The sequence below is a fragment of the Callorhinus ursinus genome, unplaced genomic scaffold, assembly GCF_003265705.2.
Source record: "Callorhinus ursinus isolate GAN/ISIS: 27379988/994484 unplaced genomic scaffold, GSC_fseal_2.0 scaffold2, whole genome shotgun sequence".
In the NCBI taxonomy this organism is placed as follows: Eukaryota; Metazoa; Chordata; class Mammalia; order Carnivora; family Otariidae; genus Callorhinus; species Callorhinus ursinus.
The window spans coordinates 19,202,555-19,226,687 of record NW_027397064.1 but is presented as its reverse complement, the minus strand read 5'-3'; the positions used below and the strand labels follow the sequence as shown (position 1 = coordinate 19,226,687).

General features: G+C 53.3%; 1 protein-coding gene across 1 annotated transcript; it reads right to left on the bottom strand.

Moving 5' to 3' along the window:
• Nucleotides 1-2,518: 2,518 nt before the first annotated feature.
• On the bottom strand, nucleotides 2,519-23,534 carry IGFBP5 (insulin like growth factor binding protein 5). The gene is made up of 4 exons (XM_025891885.2): nucleotides 22,414-23,534; nucleotides 8,738-8,967; nucleotides 8,406-8,525; nucleotides 2,519-7,177 (listed from the first exon to the last, which is right to left on the bottom strand). Exons 1-4 carry the CDS (start codon nucleotides 22,745-22,747, stop codon nucleotides 7,046-7,048), a joined length of 816 nt encoding a protein of 271 aa, XP_025747670.1. The 5' UTR covers nucleotides 22,748-23,534; the 3' UTR covers nucleotides 2,519-7,045.
• Between the last annotated feature and the right edge of the window lie 599 nt (nucleotides 23,535-24,133).

Sequence of the window (24,133 nt, the reverse complement as noted above, 5' to 3'; positions counted from 1 at the left end):
CTGCTGCTGCAATGACAGTAGGGGTCAGGCTGCTGCTGCAATGACAGCCAAGGGGTCAGGCTGCTGCTGGGTGGATGCTGGCTGGTACCATCCTCTGGGATTGCAACCAGAAGGGGAGGAGGGATATGGGAAGAGAAGAGGGGAGAGTTTAGGAGGAAAAGTGATGAGTTCAAATGTTGTTCTTGTTTTTGAACTTGTAGTTTGTAAGGTGTGAGATAAGATAGGCAAGGTCCCTGAGCGTACGGGATGCTCCCATCACCCTCATGCTGACGTCTAGGTTCAAGAACAAGACCCAATGTTTCTATCCACAAGATGCTCTTCCTATGTGCCCCCTTCACTCCCTCTCCATCACCCACACAGCAGGAGAGGGGAGTTGTTGGAGAAGGGACAGGAGCGGCAGGTGGGAAGGGCTGTCCTTTGGAAACAGGAAGACGGGTTCGGGAGAGGGGAACAGGGTGGTGGTGTTCTGGCTGACTCCTCAGGGGTTTGGATGGGAAGGTAGGAGACTTTCACGGGCAGGTCTTGCATTTCTCTGAGGGGGAGAAGGCAGTATGGGGAGAAGCATGAAAGGGTGTTGTACACACGAGGGGATGTGGGAGCGAGACAACTCTAGCAGGTTCCACAGGCAGGATTTGGAGCTTGAGGATTCCGTGATGATAAGCCCTCACTGTGGTGAGACTTTCTCCATCAGGGCTCAGCAGGGTTGTGCGGGAGTGCCAGGGTTGGCTGGTGAGGCTTCTCCAGGGTTGAGGTGCTGCAGGGCGGGAGAGACCCAAACAGTGGAGCCCTGGGTCTCGTCTCCCTAGGGAAGGGGGCAAAGCCAGAGAGGCTTGATGGGTTGGAAAATAGAATGGGGAGGCCAAAGACTCATTCTCCCATCAGTAAAAGGCTGACATTGCAGCCCCCATCAGGCTTCTCGCCGTAATGTAGACTACGATCAGAGTGGGAGAGTGGGGTGTTCAGACTCTCCATGTGGAGCGCTGAGGCTCAGCGTGTGGCTTCTGAGCTTTGAGGAGATGGAGACGAGACTGGTGAAGTCAAGAGCATAAGGAGCAGTGTCTCTGGAATTTAGCCTTGGACCAGCTTGGCATGCTGGGGATGGGGAGGGTGGCATATGAGCAGGCTGCAGGTGCCAGCCCAGTCCTCCTGGGTCACAAAGACCCCGTGAGGGTCTGATCACCGGAGTGCTGCGTGGGTTGTTCTGATGACCCCTGAGCTGTGTGGGGGAGGGTGGGGCACGGGGCCCATCAGCCAGGAGCTGGAATCCTAGATGACCTCACGGGTGAGCAGGGAGTTCACAGTTGAGGGCTGTCAGGGCAGAGAGGAGGCCCCAGGGCAGCAGAGGAGCATGGGAGAGTGGGCCCTAAGGGAGGAGCAGTGGGGAGAAGATGCCTGGCTGGCTCCCACCCACCCCAGCAGCACGTGGGTGGCAGTAGGGTGAGCAGTTGCCGATGGAAAGGCCAGGAGATAGTCGCGCGGCAGGTGGTGCCAGGTAGCTGGACCAGCATAGCCTTCCGAATGCCACTCTTCCTGAGCCCCCCCATTAAGCCCCCCTGCAAAGGAAAGTGGGAAGACTCCGGATCCTTCTCTGTACGTCCTAGTGCAGCGAGGCAGAGGCAAGGCCAAGGGGCCTGTTCCGTCTTTGCCTTTACTGCTGGGCGCTGGCTGAGGGACCGCACTGCTGAAGGGTCTCAGGGAAGAGAGTTTCAGTGACCCCTTCAGAAAGATGCACGCCCAGCGACAAGCCAACCGCTTGCCAGGCTGGGATGCTCCCAATTACTCTACCGGCCCCATGCCTTGGATGGGGCAGGGTGCTGGGGTTTGGGCTGGGCAGAGTGGGGGTGCTGGGCCCGAGGACTGGGAGGCCCTGTAGGGTGCCGTCGGGGGGATGCATAAAGGGCAGGGTGCTGCTGTGCACCCCACACGTGAAGGGGACACATGGAGATTGGGAAGAAGGGGCCCAGGAGGAAGGAAAGGCAGACGTAGGACAATGGCTGGAAGGTTAAAGTCAGAGTCACCGGGTGTTTCATAGGTTTCTTCTTCACTGGGCGGAGACAGCTGGGGGCTGGGTAGGAGCGGGTGGTAGGATGCACACTGGCCCCTCTAGAGGTTCCCAGGAGTTAAGAGCTTATGAAGCACTAGAATAAGTAACTGAGGAATGTTCTAGAAATGCCTTCCTGAAAATCCTCTCCAAGGAAAGGAGACCCATCATGGGCTGAAGGGTAGATTAAGGCCACTCTACTTAATAGCAGGGCTGTTAGTGACAGCAGTCGCTGAGCACGCACTGACCACTTGCGGCCGTAAGCACGCTGCGTACATTAACTCAATGGGATATTTTGAACGGATGGAGAAGGGGGCACCCAGGTTTGGGTGGGAGGCCGGGTCTGGGGGCTCCCCTTGGCCTTGCTTCTGCCTGGTCTGTTCTCCTTGCCCTCTGGAGTGTGGCCTGAGTGGACCCCCACGTGCCTCTCGCCCTTCACCTGCCTTCCCTGGGCCCTCGGAGGACGCTGACGCAGGCTAACTGAATGCATTAACTTTATTAAATAAATGCTTTGTCACGACAAAAGACAAAGATCAAGGAGTAACATAAATTATAAGTTGAATAAATAGTATACAGCAATCTTCACTTTTTTTAATAAAACGTGAGATCCTCTGGCTTTTTTTTTCTTTTTTTTTTTTTATTTCCTCAGGTACAAAATGCTAAACAGGAGGCGAGCCCCTCTGCATTCAGGTGATTTTTTTTTTTCTGCTTTTTTTTTTTCCCCACAAACTGGTTTTATTTGTCGATTCATTTTTTCATCCTTTTCATCAGTAAAGATTATGAGCATTTATTAAAAAAAAAAGTCAAAAACAAAACAAAGGGAGAGAGAATAGAGCTATGATATGTATGTACGTAAGACTACAGAGAGCTACAGTAATATGTGCTGTGGTTATTGCTGTCTTCAAAAACGAGAAAAAAAACCGGTAGGCAACTCGGAATCTGAAGGAATCTTGTCTGACGACTGTCTATCCGTGTGGGCTACTGTGTGGTGGTGGCGGTGGGAGATTCGGGACTCAGGCTGGTGGCGAGGGGAACCAGAGAAGTTGGGGGGGGGGGATGGCGCAGGCGGCTGAGGCTCTCCACCTTCCCTTTCCCCTTCCAGAGCGAGGAGTTAGAGAGGGGGCCAGAGTCTGTGAGAAGGGCTAAAAGATATACTCCATTAGAAAACCAAGAAAATAACGTTTATAAAAAGAAACAAAAACCTAGGAGAAAACAAAAGTGGAGAAAAGTGCAAAAGTAAATCTTGCACTTTAGTGGTTTTAAAAATAAAGACAGTACAACGCCCAGGTGGCTGGCTGGCAAGTCCCCATCCTCTTTGCCACCACTTCTCAAAATTTAGCCTCCTTTCTCCAAAAATGTCCTCTTTGAGCCCAAGGCTTGCTTCTCCTTGGCTCACGTCCCTCTGAAGTTCCCACCTGCACCGCAGCCCTCTGGGGGTGAGGGGGCTGAACAGATGGAGAGGGGCAGCCCCGGGCCCCCTTGAGAAGGGCATGGTAGCCGCGTGGCCGCCAACAAGCTAAGTGGTGGGCGAGCCGTGGTCAGGCCCACCTCCCCAGGGGAGGGGGCTGACCCTGCAGGATTACCATGGAGACCACTGAGACAGTGATGGGAAAATGGGTGAAGAGACAGGAGGTAGACCACATGGGACCTCCTGGGCCTCCCGTCCTCCCCTGTGGGGGGGTTGAATGTCCCCAGGCCTGTCTGTCCAGGCCTGGCTGTCTGAGAAACTTTAGAGTCTCTTCTGTCCCGGATGCCCTGCTTTGCCCAGGTGGGTAGGGAAGCTCTGGGGGATGGAGGATCAGTCCTGGTGAGGCCTCCCTCAATCGCCTGGCAGCAGTGGGAAGGACAGGTAATCGGCTCCCTGCTAGAGTGAGGCATGAGTCAAAGGGGGATGGGAAGAGGCCTACTGCTGGCTGGGTGGGTGGGTGGGACAACATCTAGTCTTGAGGCCACAGAAAACTCCAGAGCCTAAGGCCTGGAGTCAAGAAGATCCTTGGTCAGGATCCCAGTTCGCAGCGCTTCCCACCAGCCTCCCCTTCCGCCCTGCCCCAGGGATGCTCCGTCTTCCTCCATGACTCCCTCCCCAGGCCAGGCCTCCCTCTTGGGAGGTTAGTCTCATCCATCATGAAGGTCCACCGTCCTCTAGGGAGTGGTGAGCTGAGCAGAGTCACTGCAAGTACTGCACTCACAGATTTGGGGGAGTCAGCATGAACTTTGGAAACCCAAAGACACTGGTGGAGTTACACCAGCCCTACTCTTCCCCACCTCATGGCTGACTGCAAAGAGCCGAGGGAAGGGGCAGACACCCATTCAGAGTCCAGTAAACAGCAGGGGAGAAAAGAGAGAGCCCCTCTCAGGAACAGGGGCCTTGGGAGGGGTTTGGGGTGGGGTATGCGATTCCTGGCTCAGTCTTTTCTTAGGGGGAATGGCACCCCAGTATCCACGTGGCAGATCCCAGTTAGATGACTGCTCAAGATCCACAGAAAGAATGGGCAAACAGAAGAGTGAAGTGGGAAAGGTTTACAATACTGGCCTAAGACACAGAAATGTGAGTCGGGGGTTTGGGGACAGTCGTGCAGAGAGATGGGGCACGTGGATGCAGCAGGTCGAGCAAGTCCTCGTGGCTGCCAGCCCCATCAGGCCCTTTTGTCCTATAACAATCGACCACCTCTCCTGTCCCAGCCAACTGTCCTGTCGTGGGGGCAGAAGACTCCCCCGGCCAAGTTCCACAGCTGCAAGTTTCCCACCAGCGGAAATCTATTTTCTTCTCCGCTATCCCTCCTCATGGCCCCAAGTTCGGTGCTGGAGTGGTCTCCACGGTGTCACGCCATCAGGGAAGAGTGGAGAGAGCTGTGTTGTCAGCGAGGAGGGAGGTCTCCTTTGCCAGTGTCCAAGGCCCTTCCCTCGCAGCCTATCTCTGGACTCCGAGGACAGCCCTGCAGCTGCCGATTTGTTGAGGAAGTCAGTGGGGTCGGGAATTTTCTTGGTTCAGAATCTGGCTGCCAAATGACAGCGCCCTCAAGGCATCCATCTGTCCTGGGCCTTTCTTCCATCCTCTATCCCAGGGAGAAAGCCTACACTGGCCAGGGGGGATGTGAAGAGCTTGAAAGGCTCTGTCCTCAGTCCTTCATTGCAGGGTGAAGGTGGCCACCTGCGTGCATGGTCTTGTCCCTCCAAAGGCACAGACAGCCTGTGCTGATTCTTGCTCCTGTCCAGTGGCTAGGTTCTAGAACCCAGCTAACGTTACCCACCTTCCCCAGCTCCCAGGCCTGGTGTCAGTTCATTTCTCTCTGAGAAACTGCACCCCCATTCTCCTCTTGAATCCCAAAGGGCTTAGAAGGTGGGGAGGCAGGAAGTTGCTCTTGGCTTTGTCCCACTTTCTGTTGCTTTGCTCCAAAGCTAGAATGGGACAGTCCCCCGCCGTCCCTCCAGCCCCGTCCCTCCACTCTTCCTACTCTGGCCTTCGCAATCGCTTTTACCATTTCCCTGTATTTAAACCTGTTCACTTCCATCCTGCTCACTGCCATCTCTCACTTCAGTCTCTCTCCTGCTCTGCCGGCTTCAAAATGCAGGTTCTGCCTGGTTGAAAGGAAAAGGCTGGGCAGGACCTGGGGGTCAAACTTGGACCTGATGTGCTCCTTTGGTTCAGGGCCCAGAGCCGGTGACTTCCGGAGGGTCGAAAGGCTAACTCGAGAGGTGCAGGGGACGTGGGGGGTGTGTGTCACGGAGCGCCCTCATCTACCTGGCTGGTGGTTCCTATGGACGCACCTGCACCCGGGAAATTGTAAAGGAGTCCAACACCGTGGCCCGCCGAGGGCTTGGGTCTGCCGCTCCTGGGGGGCTGACAAAACCGCAGTTACGGAGTGTGTTAGAAGAATATGGGTTTTCTTGGTTTTCCCAGAATGAGGAAGCTCCTCAGTGCCCCCAGAAGAATTATGAAAAGTTAATGCAAACCTTTGAAAGAAAGGAAGGAAGGAAGAAAGCAAAAAAGAAAGAACATAGATGTATATGCCTTATATATGACTACATGGAGCCTCGTAGAAAAGTCCGTACGAGGCTGCGTTTATTTCAGCCTATCCTCCCCCAGAGAGGCCGTGCTAGTAGCGAACGGAGTGCCACGAGGGGCTGGAACCACCCATGTGGACGTGATCTAGTCACCTCGGAAGAGCAAGTCTCTCCACTCAGGGAGCGTACTGCTTTCTGAAAGTGTGCATGGGGACTGAAGTATGCACACATACATCATCTTTGTGTATCTGCTTCGGAAAACCTATCTATCTAATAGCACTCGGTTATTCATTTGCTTTGTCTTGAGAGGAATGGAATGCATTTTAGTTTTCATAAGTTTTGGGGAGGGAGAACCCTCTGCCGGGGGAGGGGGAGGAGGGGCGGGGTCAAGCCGGGCAGCTTGCTGGCTGGAGGTGGAGATAGGTCCAGGAGAGGCACTGACCCCTTCCGTCGTTTCCTTTCTCCCCCTGCGACCAATCCACCAAAACCCTCAAGGGTGCCACAGAATGCCACACCTTGGGCCATACCTTCCAGTGCCCAAACATCTCCCAACTCAGGCCGGGGCTGGACACGACAAGGTGGGTCCAGCCATGGTCCTGGGGAGCTCTCCTTCCTGCCCACATTCTTCTTTCCTTCTTCGAAACTCGGTTTGTCTCCCCCTCTCCTCTACACGTGTCCCTTCTCTCTCTCTCTCTCTCTCTCTCTCTCTGTCCTTCGTGTTCCTCCTCCCTTCCCTCCCTGTCCATTCAACTTGCCTCAAAAAGAAAACCATTTTCAAGGGGGGTCTCCTTAGCTGTTTGCATCTCCGCTGTTGCCGGTTTGAAAGTTGAGACCTTACTAGAGATTCCGAGGTCCTCAGTTTCCTCAAATAGATAGATATATGTATGTTTTTTCCCTTAAATGAGATGAAATGAGTGGCGTCCTGGGGTGGAGGGAGGTGCTGGCTGGAGTCGGGGCTGGGGGTGGGAGGGGGCGGGGGAAGGATGGGGAGGGGACGCGTCACTCAACGTTGCTGCTGTCGAAGGTGTGGCACTGAAAGTCCCCATCGACATACTCCATGCCTGGCAGCTTCATCCCGTACTTGTCCACGCACCAGCAGATGCCACGTTTGCGGCCACGGGAAGGCTTGCACTGCAGTGAGGAGAGTGATAGGCAGTGAGGAGGGATCCAAGGAAGTAGGGACGAGGGGATGCACAGGGAAGGAGAATCTTGGTGAGAAGACCCTGTTTTGTGTCCCCCTGGACTCTGCTCCTGCCTGGCCCCTGTTCTGGCCCTGCTCTTTGTCTGCCCCGCCCCAACTATCGGGGTTCTGGTATGCCCCCTGCACGGGGGATGGCCCCAGGGGGAAATACTCACTTAGACAGTCTGCCCGTGGCTAGCTCTTACAATCTCTTTTATGTCACCCATTCAGGGTCCTCCAACTTGGTATTCTCCATATAGCTACGCGATCTGGTGATGATGGTGATGATGATGATGGTGATGATGATGATGATGCATCATTTCTACAGCTTTATCAGGTACCAGACACTACTTAACACTTCCTACAGAGTAGGGACTGTTCTAAGTGCTTTACAAAGATTAATCCATAATCCCTCATAACTGCATGAGGACAACAGGTACAATTATCATTTTGCATGAGAGACTGGAGGCAGAGACATTACATAACTAGGTAAGGAGGACGCAGCTCATAAGTGGGAGAGCCAACAAATGACTCAAGGCCATCTGGCTCTTGACCCCCAACTTAGATGAAGGGTATCCTTATGGAGCATCAGGGTCACCTGGAAGGGAACTTGTTAGAAACGCAAAATTCTCAGAGTCCATCCCTGAAACTCTGGGGTGGGGCTCAGCAATCAGTGTTTTAACAAGCCTTCTAGGTGATTCTGATGCTTCCGGAACTGGGAGAACCACTGGCCTAAGGTAATGGGTACCACTCAAATAGGCTAAGTATTACTGGTTAATCTACAGTAGTGTTGCCCAAAGGGTAGCCTGGCTGTAAATGGGAGGTAGATTATTTCAGGTGGTACCTGCTGAAAATTTGTTTTGAAGTCATTATCTCTGTGCATATATTTATGTGTGTGTTTATCAGAAAATAGCGCATATAACATGTGAAATGACACGGTGATATAAAGTTTCCTTTTTAAATGAATTCACGTAAGTAAGGTGCATCACCAAAATGGAAGCAGAGTATAGTACAGGAGGGAATGGGGAAACTCCTGATTGTGGTACTTGTGTGGATATTGGAGGTTCAGGAAACACTATTGTTAATGACAGAAATTGTAAGCATTTAGAGGTAAAGGTTTTCTGGCAAGTGCCATTTTCAGGAGCGCTCTGAACTTGGGCACGGGGGACGGGGGCATACCTGCTTTCTCTTGTAGAATCCTTTGCGGTCACAGTTGGGCAGGTACACGGCACGAGGCACCATGCGCGGGCTGGCTTTGAGCTCCTGCAGGGAAGCCTCCATGTGTCTACGGCAGGGGCCCTGTGTGAGTACGGCAGGGGTGAGAGACACGGCAGGACCCGAGGGGAAAGCACCTCTATGTGCAGAATGCGTGGCCCAGGGCACTGGGGGCTGAGGGTCTATGGAGAATTTTGTTCCAACTAGTCGCTCCCAAAGCTCTCTCCTCCTTTGTACCTTGTCAGGCACTCTGGGTGTAGAAAGTGTGCAAAGTTTGCAAACTCCGTGAGACTTACCTGCTCAGATTCCTGTCTCATCTCAGGTGCAGAGATGACCCGGGGATGGGCAGTGTTCTCAGCGCCCCCCACAAACTTGGACTGGGTCAGCTTCTTTCTGCGGTCCTTCTTCACGGCCTCGGCCTTCAGCTCGGAGATGCGGGTATGCTTGGGCCGGAAGATCTTGGGTGAGTAGGTCTCCTCTGCCATCTCGGAGGTGGTTGGCTCCTCGTGCTCACGGGAGTCTCTCTCTGCAGGAGAAGCGGGCAGAGGGTCAGCGTCTGGGGCTGAGCCACAAGGGCAGAGCCTGAGCCTCGAGGGTGTCTGCCCTCCGGGAGCTTCGCTTCCCAGACTGGGGGAAAGCAGGGAAAGAAGGAAGACGTAGGAGTCAGCACTCGTACAAGTGCTGGAGAGTTGCTGGTATGACTGGCGTCCAGTGGAGTAAATCTAAGAAGACTTCGCGGAGTGGAATGGGGTTGAAAAGGTCAGGCTGATAAACGAGGGCCAGTATGACGGGGGGACAGGACATTCTGGGGGCAGGAAGGGGACAGTGGGAGGGAAGTGGCCTCTGGGGGTGCTCAGCCGCTGGTGAGGGGCTTGCTTGCTGGGGGGCTGGCTAGATAGCCGGGGCGGTGCTGCCAAGAAGAGCACGAGCTAGAGACGCAGGCTGATGGAGGAAAATAGGTGACAGCCCAGCGTGGCCAGGAGAGGCCAAGTCTATCCCCAAGTGGGGTCTTCGTGCTTCCAGGACTGTTGGAGCTGAGATAGATTTTGACTTGGGAAACCGGGAGCAGGAGGGTCCTCGGGATCTAGACTAGCAGGGTGGTGGGGAGCATCATGGAGAGGAGGGGACCTGAGAGAGCCAGACACGTGGGGCCTGGAGGGGTGCAGTGTGGGTGGAGGGACCTGGAACCCCAAGGCCCTGCTCTGGCGCAAGGCTGGCTCTGTGCTCTGGGCCCTGGGAGGCTGGAAGAGCACTCAGCTCCAGGCCAAGAGAGGCTGGCAGCTGGCTGGTGCTGGAGCAGTTATATATAGGAGAGACTTGGTGACAGTCTATACTTAGCTGACTTATGACCTTTAAAGAAGTAGGACTTTGTTCATTTATTGGTTGATCTGAAAATTCTACCCCCTGGCCTTTTCTCCATCCACAGACGTCCGGTACATTCTTATCTCTGGGCACCCTTCTCTGGGCCCCCCATTCTCCTCTCAGCTCCTTGACCCGCCGGCCTTGGCAGACCGAGCGGGGAGGGCTCCATTGCTCTTCCCAGGTGGGCAGGACGTGGCCAGGATGCCCGCAGTGAGGCCAGGTGCAAGGTGGGGTGGGCAGGGGCGGGGCAGCCTGTGTTCATTGCCTCTTTTCTTTTCAAATTTTAGAAAGAGAAGAAAAGGGCTCTGGAGTGACCCCGAATCGCCCAAATGAGATGAAGGAAAATCCTGTTCTCCACCCACTCCACTGTCACCGGGCTCTCCAGGAGCCACCATGACAAGGCCCTGGGATGGGGAATGAAGAGGAGGCGAGGGATCCAAGGAAGTGGGGATGAGGGGTTGCACAGGGAAGGAGGATCTTGGTGAGAAGACCCTGTTTTGTGTCCCCAGCGGCAGGAACCCTCTCTCTAGGGGAAGTTCCAGGTGTAGGGTAAGGGAGGCATTTGGGGACCTGGCCTAAGCCGGTCAGGATGGCAGGTGGCAGGAAACACCTGAGCACCTGTTTGTCTGTTGGCTTGGGATTTGTCAAACTTAATTGAACAGGTATCCAGTCTTTAAGGCCCTGGCAGGGAAGTTCCCCGCCCTGAAGAAGGCTCCACAGGTCTGCAGTGTTTTGGGTGGTTAGCTGATTTAGATATTTATCCAGAGAGGAGGGGAAGTAGTCACCGGAGAGGTTGATGATGCGGAGAGAACAAATGGCAGAGAAATGGGCAGGCTTTCTCTGACCAAAACTCAGTGCCAGGATCCATCCCCCACTTGTGGTCTTTCCCTCCCTCTTCCCACCTCGCCTTGACTCCATGAAACCTACTGTGATTGTTAATCAGCGTGGCGAAGTGCCTGGTAGGTGGACGAGAGCCTTCAAGGGTTAGAGTAAAGCCACTCTTCTTGGTTGTGGGACAAGCTAGCATGGGGTGGAGTGCAGGGAGGAGCAGAGCTGGCTTGGGGGACTCAGTACAAACTGAAAAGCTAGGGCTCTGTGATCTAGCACTTAGGCCCAAACCCAAGGCTCAGGTTCTGGGGAAAGGTGCGTGGAGAGGAAAAGCCAACTGTGGCATGGAAGGGCTGCTGAGCCCATCTTGCTGAGTGATCTGAGATGCTTCACTCAACCTCTCTGAGCATCACCAAGCACTCTGACTCTGAAAAAGTGGTTGACCACTGGTAGAAGAGAGGGCAAGAGATGGTTGCCATTGGAAGGTGGGGGGCATTCTGGTGGTGCGTGGTCACGCCCCTTCCCTAATTAAGATTGTAAGCAGATGAAGTGAAGGGGGGTGGGAAGCCCAGGGGCTGACGAGCACCTGTGAGAGGGCTGAGCGGCTCCCCTAGAGGAGCTGGAGGGCCAGCAAATTGTCCTCAGGGGCACCTGTGCAGCTGGGCTCCAGGAGTCCCCTCTTCCATGGGGGAGATCCCAGGAAGCTGCATACTCCCAGTAGCAGGCTGTACCAGCTCCTGGAATCCTTCCAATAGACCGTCGGGTCCATCTCCCTGTGTCCAAGCAGGAATAGTCCATGAACGTATCTCAGGGTGCTCTTTCTAGTTCTTAAAGACATCTGGAATGGGGGCACTACCCCTCCTTCTCTGGTCAGAGGGTGTCATCCACCAGATGTGGCGTCACCTCTCACGGGGCTTCTCTCTCTGGCCTCCGGGGACATGGATGGAGGCATGCTGGCTCACAGCTCTCCACATACGGACGGCTCTTCTCAAGACCCTCCATCTTTTAGGACCTTTTCTAAGAAATGCTGTGGGCTGCCCTTAACCTTGACTCACTCTTCCTGGGAGGAGGATGGGGCTCTTAACAGTGGTTCAGTAAACTTGGCAGCAAATTTTCTTTGATCTTATTCTTTTCTCTCAAAGTGTTTAAGTATGGCCTTGGGGCTAAGCACATGTTGATGCTGGAAAATGATGTAGATTCCTGTATGTTCCTTAAGGAACTCAAAGCACTTCTGCAAACCCTCTCTCCTTCCCCACCCTCACAGAGGTGGGGTTCCTGAGGGCATACCTTCCCCAGTTCACAGGCTTTTTGGCTGCTTCCGAAGGGCAGGCTTAAAGTTTTGATGTGCCTCCTGGCTTTTGGTGCCACTTGACCCCATGGGACCTATTATGTAGGCGGCAGGAAAGAGGAGTATCGAGGATACTCGTCAGGGTCTTGTGGTCCCCTGCAGGCTCCAGAGACAGTGGAGACATAGCACAAAGCCAGTGCAGAACTACGACGACTAAATGGCTGGAAAGTTAAGACCAGAGTTGGAATGCCAGAGCCAGCGAGGCCTACTCCGCTGCTTCCTGGCCAAGTCATAAATAGGCTTTCAATTTGGGCAGTGTTTACATTTTAGATAAGAGAAGCAGGTGCATGTGGACAGGCGGCTCCTGTGCTCTTTCATCGAGAGAAAATGGACCAAGGTTGCAGAGGGGATTTAGGTGGGATGAAAAGGGAGGACTTCCTGGTGAAGTTGCCCTGCACACAGCAAAGGAACTTCAAAGTGCAGGAGGTTCTGGAAGCCGTTGCACAAACAGGTCAATACCTCCCATGGCCAGTAGGTGGTGGACTAGACTGATGGCCATGCAACATGTCCCCAGTGCTTATTTCTAGGGACTGTAGGCAATTTTAAGATCTGGGACTTACGTGATGCCCTCCCAGACTTCTCCGACAGCTACCCAAATCCTCTCCTTCTGTGTGTCTGCAGCATGCATTTCAAGAGTCAGGGGGATGGACAGGTGACGACTGGAAAAAACCCACATACAGGGAGGGTGAAGACAGGTGTGAGAGCCGGAGGCTTATGGGGGGGGGGGGGACAAGGCAGACCTGTGCCTTAGCCCCCTGCCGCTTCTCTAATCTGCAGCTGAAAAGTGATCTGGGGTAGAAGAGAGACCTGTCTGGGCCTCCCTTCCCATCTCTAGATGTCATTTTGAAAGGATTCGGCAGCAGATGGAAAATGTGGAATGCTCAGTATTGTTCCTTCCTCCAAGGGCCCGTGAGTTCCGCGATCTCATCCAAAGACCAAGGAAGTGAGGGCTACCACAGTGTCCTGATGGTCGCCTTTCGGGTGGGTTCTGAGTCTGGTCCGCCTTCCGAGCCGCTCTCTGATGGCCCCTGCCCCTGCCACATCGGGGTGGCTAACTCAGTTCCTCCTTCATTCATAAGGCACTCCCGGGTCACGCTGCTGCACCAACCTCCACGGAGGCACACACAGGTACACATGAACACCTGCTTGAGGACTATGCCATTTTCCTGTCCCAGCAAACACAGAGGGTGTCTGGCTGTAGGCCCAGCTGCTATGGACCCGGAGGCGTCCTAGGGTGGGCAGCGCCGCTCACAGCAGAGCGTACAATGCATGCCTCCCACCCAAGGGCCACCATGCTGTCCACACGCACCCTCTGGCTGTCGCTGCTTTCTTGCGGGCGTGCCTGATGGCGCGCCGGTAGGCGCAGGCACATGCTTTTAAGAAGCCTTCTGATTCCATCCTGCTCCCCAGCCCAGTGATGGAGGTGTTGGGGACCTGTTGCCCCCTGCCATCTAACCCTCCATCCTGGGGCTCTTAGTCATGTCCTGGCACCATTAACACCCTGGTCCTGGGCTGGTGGTAGTTTCCCACTCTACCTTAACCTCATCATCGAACTTCAGAGAACTAAGGGTGGCCCAGATATTGCGACGTTGCTTACGGAAATTGAAGAAACAGAGGCGTACTCGGAATTCACAGCTCAGGAAGAATGTTGGGCTTTGCCAGGCCACCTGGACCTGGGGAGAGGAAAGTCTCTTTTTCTAGCCAGGAGACAAGATGGGTTTGCCCAGAATCTCTCTACAAGGAATGAAAAGGGGAGCTGGGTTTCCTCCGGCTCTCATTCTTACTCCTTCAGTGGAATTTAAACAGTAAACTTCCTAAGGGCAGAGCTTTGTCATTTATCTTTTTCTCTCCATTGTATGGTATTCAGTATATAATCTTTAAATGGAGAGATGCACAGATTTCCTCGAGAGATAAAGAGAAGTGGGTCTAGAAGTGCATCTGTAACATAAACTCAGGCACATCACAGTTACATGGATGCCTTGAGAGGACACCTCACTCATGCCCCTGCCTGTAAGCCTGTGGCTGCTGCAGAGGGAGCTGGGAACCAGAGGAACGGGTCGCAGGGGTACGCCAACAAGTGGAGCTCCCCTGGGTTTATAGGGCTTCTTTGATCTAAGGTCGTGCTATCCATTACCGTACTCACTAGCCACATGTGGCCACTTAAATGAATAAATATGAAATCAAATTACAAATTTAGCTCCTCAGTTGCTCTATGCACTTTTCAAGGACCCATAGCCACAGTGGTGAGCGGCTGCTGAGTTGGACAGCGCAGATAGAGAGCATTTTCATCCCTGCAGAAAGTCCTGCTGGACAGCTGGTCTGAGGGCTCTAATCCACGCCAGGCTGTGGCTAGATGCTTTGCGCCCCCTCCCCACCCTGCCCTGCTTCCCCGCCAACCTGCATCCTTCTGCTTTTTGCTAGGACATGTAGCTTACGGGGAAATGATGGATCGGCTGCTCACTATTTAAATTGTGAGACGTGTTCCGGTCTCCTGAAGTCTGACCGTTTCCCAGCTGTGGATGCCAAAAGAATCAATGACATGGTGTGTGCATGCCTTTGCATAAAGAGAATGGGCACAGGGTGGTAGGGAGGGGCTGCTGAGCCTTCCAGGGGAACTGCCGTGTGCCTCCTCCTAGCCATTCCATCCCTGGCCAGTGTCTGCCTTTCCCCAGTCTCTCTTGGAAGACACTGTTTTCTTTTCCTCTGTGGTCAGTAACAGATATGCATGTTCTGGGCTCTTTTTAACACGAATTATGGGATGAGAAGGAAAGAGGCCCTGTCTTTTTAAGAGGAAAACAAACCCCAAAAACTGTGATCCTAAGGATCAGTTGCAAGAAGACACTGGAGGGGAAGTTTGACTTGGGGTGAATGGCAGAGGCGGGGAGCAGGTGCAGAGCCTCAGTGACTGGACAATGAGGACAACAGGCTTACCCTGCTGAGCTCCTTTCCAGCCCCCATCCCGTTTCAGGCCAGGAAAACTAATGTACTCAGGTGCTCTAAACCAACAGCGAAGTTGGCCAACGTAGGTATGTAACATCTCTATCCTAAGCAGAGAAATAGAGACACCATATAGCATGGTGGGTAAACAGTCAGAATAAGAGACTACCAGCAAGTCGGATTGCCAACCCCAGGTGAGAGGAACCAGTCCCCACCTAGAGAGCTCCCTCCAGAAGTATCCCCCTATCTAATGGCATTCCTTCATGCTGCATTAAGGCACTAGGTTTCCTTCCAAAAGATGGAGAGAGAAAAGGTGACCCACTGCCCTTGATGGCATAGATAGGGCTGCTGTCAAGTTGGTGACATTCCCCCAGATCGAAAGGCTGGGGTCTTGCTCACACATCTCCCACTGTCCTAGGAACAGAGGTAAAGAAAGGATCCCCCTCATTTTTCTCCCCTAGGGCCAAAGGAGGATCGAGGGCTGCGACTCCGGTACACATTTCTTGATCTCTAGGAGGCAGCTGGTGATACATTTACACATGAGAAATACACACTTACGTACCGACTCCCAAGATGAGTATCTCTGGCTGGGTTTCTCTAGAGCTGGGGAAGATAGAGCATGCTCAGTAGAAATGTCTCTATCTGTTCCTCACATATACCCCAAACCAGAAGGGAATGGAGGGGCTAGGTGGAAAGCAGCCTCTGAATGGAGAAGGGAGAGAGGGAGAGGAAGCACTTGGCCCTTTGTCTGAACTGGCTACGTTTCCAACTCATGACTCATCGCGGTCCATTCAGAACACTACAATTAGGCAGCCACCTTCCCTGAGAATAGTCCAGGATGACCAGAAGGAGGTGTCAGGGAGCAGGCAGCCAGAACTCTCCAAAGTCCCCCTAAGAAAAGAGAGTTGCTGGGGGTCAAACAAGTCTTGTGGTGTCTGGCAATCCAGATTCAGACTCTTCCTTTTGGACTCTTCAGGGCAGGAGGAGAGAGCAGACATTACTTCCTTTCTCAGGTGTAGGGGGGGCTTGCTGGTGGCGTCTAGTGCTTTCCAGTTGGGTGGCTACTAGCCACATGTGGCCATTCAAGCTTGAAATGTGGCTAGTGGGGCTGAATTTAAAAATTTATTTCATTTAGGGGCCCCTGAGTGGCTCAGGCGGTTAAGCATCTGACTCTTGATTTCGGCTCAGGTCACGATCTCAGGGTTCTGGGATCGAGCCCCGCATCGGGCTCATGCTGGGTGTGGATCCTGCTTAAGATTCTCTCTCTCCTTCTCACTCTGCCCCCAACTCTAAAAAAAATTATTCCATTGAAATTAATTTAAATTTAAAAACTAATACTCAGTGTGGTCATTGGAAACTTTTTGGGTGTGTTTGGAACGACTCAGGTGTATGAATCTAGTTTTTCAACTGTAAATTGTATGAAACTTAAATATACAGATCAAGTACTTTTAATGAAAATTTAGTGTCCAAACTGAGATGTACTGTAAATGCAAACTATACCTCAGATTTCAAAGACTTTATATGAAAGAAAGAACGTAAAATATCTCATTGTAACTGCTTGAGTGTATGTAGAAATGATAATATCTTGGATATATTGAATTAAAATAATATGGTTAAAATGAATTTCACCTGTTTCTTTTTGCCTTTTTAAAAAATGTGGTGACTAAAAAATTTGAAATTATATGTGTGGCTTGTTTTGGATTTCCGCTGGCCAGTGCTGTTCTAAAGGGTCTGGGATGAGAGTCCTCTTCGGTGGGGTGACAAAGAGAAGGTGGAGGATACTCAGTTCAGGTGTGATGGTACAATCTGAATGCTTCAGGATAACTAGAGCCCACCTAAATCATCTGTGTGAACCAGCAAAGGTCAAAGGACGCCAGGTTCTGAGTACAAATTTGGTCTGCGCCTTGCCTCAGGATTTGGCAAGGGAAGGCCCGTGTCTGATGGTTGAGGTGGAGGGATGAAAAATGAGGAAACTAACCTCTTTATATTAAAACTCCCCCAGGGTGCACCTGGCAGGTATAACCTATTGGGAGGAGGGCCTTAACTGATCTGCCTCCCTCTTAAGAATCCCCCAAGCGAGGAGCAGCCCCAGCTGCAGGATGTAGTAGCATATGGCTCTTGGCTCTCCGCAACTCCTCGAATCCATCTGAGGCCCCCAGCTGTAATCAGGAGGACTGTCTCTGTTCTCCTTTGGAAAGATGGCTGACATACCTGCCTATGTTCCCAAACCCGGTGACTTTCTTGCTCTCTTCCTTATCAACTCTTGGGGCCTGGGGGCCTGTGGTTTCCTCTCCCCGCTCCTACCCTGCTCCCCCTCCCCCCACCCCAGAGCTCAGGTCTCCTCATCCTGCTTGCCTGACTCCATGAAAGGCCTGTGCTGGTGGAGGCTGGCGGAAGCTGGCTACTTCTGGGCCATGTTCTCCTTCTACACGGTGGGCCAGAGGGCCTGCCTGCCTTCCCACATCGGCAGAGCTCCCTGCAGTTCAGGGAAGGAGGTTTAGTACATGGACCCGAAGCCTGGGCTCAGCACCGTCCCTGTCCACCCTCCTTGTCCCCATCCCTCACTAAACCACTAGCCTAAGCCAGTCTTGCTTCCAAGACCGTGTAGGAAAAGGGATGCAACAGAGTGTGATTGAAAATAAAAAGGGTGTTGCATTCTCCACTTTGGGGCCAAGTTACTTCTTCCCTTAAAAGACAGCACTCCCAAGTTCTGAGCCCCCAGTTCATCTTCACAACCCCCACTATGGGAAGACAGCCTTGGGCCATATTTGCTGAAGGCTTCCTGGCAAGTTAGGCTGGGCCCCGGCGAGAGCCCTAGTGACTAGTGAAGAAAGGCCGGGATGGGGCGTGGGTGTGGAATCAAGAGGACAGTAAGACTGAGTGCTAGCCCTGACTCTGCTTGCTAATCCTGCACCTAATTTTGGACACGTAACTCTGCACTCTCCGCCTCAGTGTTCTCATCTGTAAAACGGTCGCTTTGAGTGCTACGATCTATGGGTTCTTTCCAGTATTAACACTCTTTGGCTAATACCTAGACCATTCCTGGGGAGACACTAGGACTGAGCTGAGCCAAGCGGCCAGGTAGGAAAAGCCACTTTGTCTCTCAGAGAGGTTTTCAGTAGCTCCTCTGGATTTATGTGGGGGGAGGGGGAAGGCATCATAATAGAAATCGTGGAAAAAAAAAGGAACTGGAAACAAAAGTAGGAGATCCTCTGGACATGGGGCAGTGGGAAGCAGAAGCTTAGAACGGGCTTCCTTGTTTATTTCTTTATTTATTTTTGCAAATATGTAATAAATCCCATTGTTTTGGAAAACATATCCAGATTGCCATTTAAGGATGCTCTCTGGGGATTGCAACTTTTGGACCAACATAGTAAAAATGCAAAACAAAAACTCAAACAAAACCCCTCCACATTGCCTCCTCATCTCTCACCACATCCCTTCTCCCGCCCTCTTCACTTCTGCTCCCTGTTGGTCCCTCACTGGTACCTGGTCTGTTTATGGAGTTCTTCCAGTTTCTGGATGCAGTGGGCTCAGAGTATGTGGATCCCTCCTCCAGAGTTCTATGTTCTATGCATTAAATAACCGAAAGTTTCAAAGGCATTGCTCAGGTGCAAGGTAAAAACTACAGACAAAAATCACCTTCCTTTCCTGCTAGCCCCCTCCCCCCACCCCTTAAGGGTACCAGGGCTTCTGTTGGGATTCCTGCTCCCATACCCTTTGCTGTAACCCTCATGGTGACCTCTGCCTCCTAGGTCAGCCGGGTCCTCCCTCTGCAGCTGCAAACCCACCTGCCCTTCAGATCCAACCCAAGCCCCCACACTAACTGGCAGCAGCTCTGGCCTAAAACTCGAGCCCTCAGGGAATGCCCTGGAGCTAGGGGATGGAGAAGGGGTGGGGGAGTGGGAGGGAGGGAGAAGAAAAGAGAAATATGGAAAGAAAATGTGTTCTCACTGTGGCCAACTGTCCTTGCCCTTCCAGTCTGAGCTGACACAGGAGAAAGAGGGGGCAGGAGGCAAGAAAAGTCAAGTTAAAAGCACCTTCTCGGTCTCTCATCTTCCCTGCTCCCACTTTGGTTGGCTCGGCACAGCCAGCCTCTCAAAGACTTATTTCAAAGGGAGGGGGTGCGGGTGGGAAAGGAATCTGGCTCCTTTGGTTTTCCATGAGCTTGTTCAACCCAGACACAAATTTGGCCAATAAACCTAACTCTGGAACTTGACTTCAACATGGCATTTGGACCAGGCTTGGAGTGGATGACAGGGTGATGGACGCCAAACCCCTCAAAGAAGCAAAGGCCGAATTCATTTTTATTTAGATAATATTTTTTCATTCCCAGAGTGTACTTTCTGTCCTCTCTCTCTTATTTCTCAGTGACAGAACTGAAACTCAGAACCCATTTCTCCCTGTATCCCAAGCTTAACGTCTCACGGGCTCAGGAGAGATCTCCCAGAACCGGGCAAGTAGTATTTCGCCCTCCTGCCCAGCAAGCCACAAGGGTCCTTCTGCAAACAATGCCCAAGCAAAGCCCGGTGCTTCCTTGACTGGACCCAGCTCACCCATATTTACTGAGCTTGGCTCAATAAATAACTCCAGTCTCCAGCCTCCCTCCAGCCTCACACACACTGCCCTGTTTCTATATCTATCTTTGCCCCAGAACTGGCCAAAATAAAATGCAGGGCTCGGCGCGCTCCCAGCACCCAGTTAGCGGGCGGACTCGCTCTCCGGTTGCTCAGCAACGCGCCCAGCAAAACACCAGTCTCCGCCCGCCGGTCCTCAGCTCTTCCTCCCAGCAGCTTTGGCTGCCTGCCACCTCGCTCTCTTCGGCTCCCCGTTTCGGATTCTGGAAATGCACTTTTTCTTTTGGTTAAAAAAAGATACGTATCTATATATCTTTCTTTATATACGCATATATCTTTTGACTTATGTGTGCGTATATATATGCATATATCATCCCTATCCGTATCTATTATCTGTATGGCAACCGCAGGAGAGAGAGGCAAATCCAGCTTCTCACTGCTGAACTTTGGTAGGGGGACATGGTGGTGGGTTGTTGGGGAGCAGGATTTTTGGTCAAGAGAGCCGACACTCTCCTCCCTCTCTCTGTTCATTTCCCTCTCTTTATGGACCCATCTCCAACTTTTTGGGGACCTACTCAACGGTTTTCGAGTTGAAGGACTGGAGCCCGGAGCGCCCACTACCATACTATCTTCCGGGAGGAAGGGGTCAGCTCTTGCAGCCATCCTGCAACCGTGGTCGGTCAGGCACCTGCCAAAGGCGGGGTGGAGTCGCCAAGAAAGCGTGGGGTGGGGCGGGGAGGCAACTACGTGTTCGCCAGGAGGCACCTTGAAGGTGGGGGTTGAGGAATGGGCAGCAGAAGTCTAAAGGGCATCTTGCTCGGGAGAAAAGCCGGTGTGTGTGTGTGTGTGTGTGTGTGTGCGCGCGCGCGCGCACGCGCGCGCGTTACGTTGAACTGGAAAGTTGGATGATGAGCCAATTTGCTCTTCCAAGCAATTGCGCGTGCGCGCGCCCTGCGCGCACACCCTCCCCACCAACCACATCACACCAACCTCACAGTTGGGCGAATAAAAGCCGGTCCAGAAAGCGGCTGAGTGATACCTTGCATACTTTCGATGTGACCGGATTATTACCCAGAGCGCTCTCTTCCAAGCCAGGAAATCGATTCATACCTTTTCTCCACTCCTCCTCCCCGCGCCCCCCTCCGCCCTGCTAAGCTTTTCCAAATCCACATCCCCCAAGATGAGGGCGGCCAGGACCGCCTTTGAAAAGTGGCTCTTAATAAAAATAACTCCACAAACCGGCCTCCAGGGCCTCCGGGGCCTGCGCGTTGCACTCCGTTCCTTTTTTGCAGGCTGTAATCCGGAGGACCACTGCCTTTCTCAAAGTGGGGGGCGGCCGAAGGCGACAGGCAAACCCTGCAAGGTTTGCGGGGATCGAGGTTGGACCCAGGAAAGTTTTGCCGCTTCTCAAGCGCTGACGCACTCGTATCCTACGTGATAGTGTGTAGTTTGTAGTTACGAAAACTCATATTGGGGCGCCCTAATGGACGGGGTAGGAGGGAAAAAGACATTGCCTCATGAAAAACGACACTGAAAAAACGTTATTTAGCTAAGTCTTAACCTCTTTAGGAGAGGATTAATAAAAGGTTGACGTTTCAGAGCCCAGATTTTTGTGTACAGCTCATTAGACTTAAAAAAAAAGTAAGATCAGGTAAGTCTAAAAAGTAACACATTCTAAGGAACGCGGGCAGAACTGTTCTGATCAGAACAAGGAGCTCTATCAACCTTTTAAACCTTAGACTCGAGAAGCAGAGAATTTGGGGGCGGGGCCACCCGGGGGCGGGGCTACTTGGAGGCGGTGGGGAGGCTCCGGGAGCGCGGCTTTTCGGTCTCCGCCTAGTTGATTTTGCATTCTGTGTTTCCTGGGCCCCTCTCGCATTTACACCACACCCACTTGTGATCCGGTTTGAAAGATTGAGGTGGTGGTGGTGGTGGTGCGGAGATTAGCACTGGCGGGGAAGTTGTGATGTCTGAGTTCTACATCCCTTCTTGCCCCTATGTCCACCTTTCCTCCTAGGTAAAGTCTGAACTGGGGCGGGGGGGAAAAGGAATTAGATTCAGGGACGAACACTCAACAGGGGAACAGAAACCCTTCTTTCCCATTTCTCCCCGCTCCCCCTCGCCCCCCCCCCCCGCCCCGCGCCTCCCCACCGCCGCCGAGCGTGCTCAAGTAATTTTTCCCTTCCTGGAAGGAAAAAAAGGTATTTTGCATTTTAATGTTTTACCCTGTGCCGCAAACAATCACACCGAGTCAAGAGCAATGGGTGTGCACGTGGGAGGGGCATCAAAGCCCCCACCCTAAAGGCGTTAGCTTTCAAGCGTTGGTGCGTGTGTGTGCGCGCGAGTGCGTGTAGGGGTAGAGGGAAAGACTCGCCAGGACCGACTGGTGGGGGGCAGGGGCAGGGGCTGGGAGGGACAAAGGTGGAATTACCACAGAAGACCGGTAACGCCTCTCTCTCCAGGTCCCTAGTTAAAGCAGTATTTTAACAAAGAGATTTTTTTTTTTTTTCAAGTTCAGAAAAAAGCCGTATTGGGTGGGTGGAGGAGGGAGTTGATAATGTAACAGGCGCCTTCTCAGACTGGGAATTGAGTACCTGGGGGTTTGGACCTGGAGACCGAAAGCAGCTCAGAGTCAGTATGCAGACGGAGGGGGAGGGGGAGGGGGAGGGTAGGGAAGGGTGGGGGTAGGGGCGAGGAGAAGGAGCGAAAGCCGTGAGAGGGAGAGGCTCGGCTAAGAAAGCAGCCCCGGGGTAGCTGGATCCGCCCGGCTCCAATTCCGAAGTGCAAGGACCCTCCCCGCCCTCCTCCCGGGCTACACCCCGGCTCCAAGCCACTTGCTGGGCCAAGCGCGCGGGGCCAGCCTGTCCCGTGTCCCCCGGCCGTGCGCCGTGTAACTGACTGGCACACTGAGCGCGCTCACCGATCTTGGCTTGCTCGCGGTAGCTCTTTTCGTTGAGGCAAACCCCGCGGCCGTGCAGCAGGGCGTGCAGCGGCTTCTCCTCGTCCTGCCGGGGGAGGCAGCGAAGCCCCTGGGCACAGCGCTCAGTGTAGACGCCGCACGACTGCCCCTCGGCCAGGGCGCAAGTCATGCAGCAACCGCAGCCCGGCTCTTTCACCAGCTCGCAGCCCAGGGGGCTGGGGGGGCACATGGAGAGGGCTTTCTCGTCGCAGGGCTCGCAGTGCACGAAGGAGCCCAGGCCCTGGGCCGGCCCCGCACAGGAGGCCAGCAGCAGGAGGACCGCGGTGAGCACCATCTTCTCCGAGTCTTCCCCTTTACCTTGGGGCGGGGCACAAGAGCGAGCGTGTAGGGAGAAAGGGACCAAGAGGGCGCCCGGAGAAATTAAAAAAAAATTTTTCCTGGCAGGTAGAGCAGGTGCCCTCCCCCAGACAATTGCAAAACGTAGGGAGAGATGGAGGGCTGAGGTGCCTGCAAGCAAGTCCCAATTGCAAGGATTAAAGGACTTGCAACAGGTTGGGGGGGAAAGAGCAGCGCCAGGTGCACGCGGAGGGAGTGGAAGCCGGAGAAACAACCCCCCCCGGCCAGACCTGCTCAGAATTACAGGGAGGAAAAAGACAAAAATTGTTCACCCCGAAGCAACCACCGGAATAATGAGCTCGGAGGCTGTGGAGGAGAAGGGGGTGGGGGTGGGGGGAGAAAAAGAACGGGTCTGTCTTCAAAAATTTTGTTTAAGATCTAAAATGCACCCTGCTCCTTTCTAACCTTCAGCTGCCTGCAGCGCGCGGCTGCCGAGGAACAGGTAAGAGGCGGCGGCGGTGGCCGCGAGAGTGGGGGAAAACGTTGAAATCAAGAAATTAAAAAAAAAAAGCCCCCCAATCCCAAACCCTAACACCTCTTTGCTCCCACTCTGCCAGCACCTCTTCGAAATCCGCAGGTTCTGCGTGAAGCTCGAAGAAGGGTGCAAACGGAAGAGGGGGTAATTCAAAGAAGCAAGAAAAGAGAAAAAAAACCCACACCGATTTGCCCCTCTTTCCTAGCTCTTTTCCCCCCGGCAGAAGTTTCCAAAGAGACTACGGGCTCCGGTGGAGCAGGCGCTTTTAAATAGACGGCCCCTGGCCGCCAGCCAGTTTGTAGCTGCTATTTGAGCTCCCCAACACCCAACCCAGGCGAGGATGCCAAGGAGCTTTGCAGTACAAACTCACACGGGGTGGGGGTGGGGAGAGGCCTTCTAGACGCACGGGGGCTCCCCTGCGCTCCCGGAACAGTGTCCCCCTCCCCCCGGAATGTAAGAAAGGGGCTTGGGGGACAGGGCTGGGATGCCTACAAGGCGGGGGGGTCGGTGGGGGGCGCGAGTGGAAGGGAGAATTCGAGGAGCTGGTGGACACAATGAAGAGTAACGCGGTCTCCCCCTCCCTCCCACCCCTTAACTAGCCAAGGCCCAGGCTGCAGGGAGAAGCATTTTCTTACTAGCCAAGTGGATATATACAGTACCCAAACAATTCTTCCTAAGCTTTGGGAAATGGCTGTCTGCTAGTGTCTAAGTTACTGTGTGAGGGTGTGTGTGTGTGTGTGTGTACGCACACATGCCTGCACGCTTATTCAAGCTTGTGGGTATCTGTGTTGTGTGTACTTGTGGGAAGGGATATTCATTCAACAGCACTGTAGGGAGCAGTGACTTACA

Excerpts from the sequence above, each read along its gene's own strand:
- IGFBP5 (XM_025891885.2), bottom strand. The coding sequence starts at position 22,747 with ATGGTGCTCACCGCGGTCCTCCTGCTGCTGGCCTCCTGTGCGGGGCCG. Across the intron at positions 8,526-8,737 it reads TGAGACAGGAATCTGAGCAG|GGCCCCTGCCGTAGACACAT; the intron begins GTAAGTCTCACG and ends GTACTCACACAG. Across the intron at positions 7,178-8,405 it reads GATTCTACAAGAGAAAGCAG|TGCAAGCCTTCCCGTGGCCG; the intron begins GTATGCCCCCGT and ends TCCTCACTGCAG.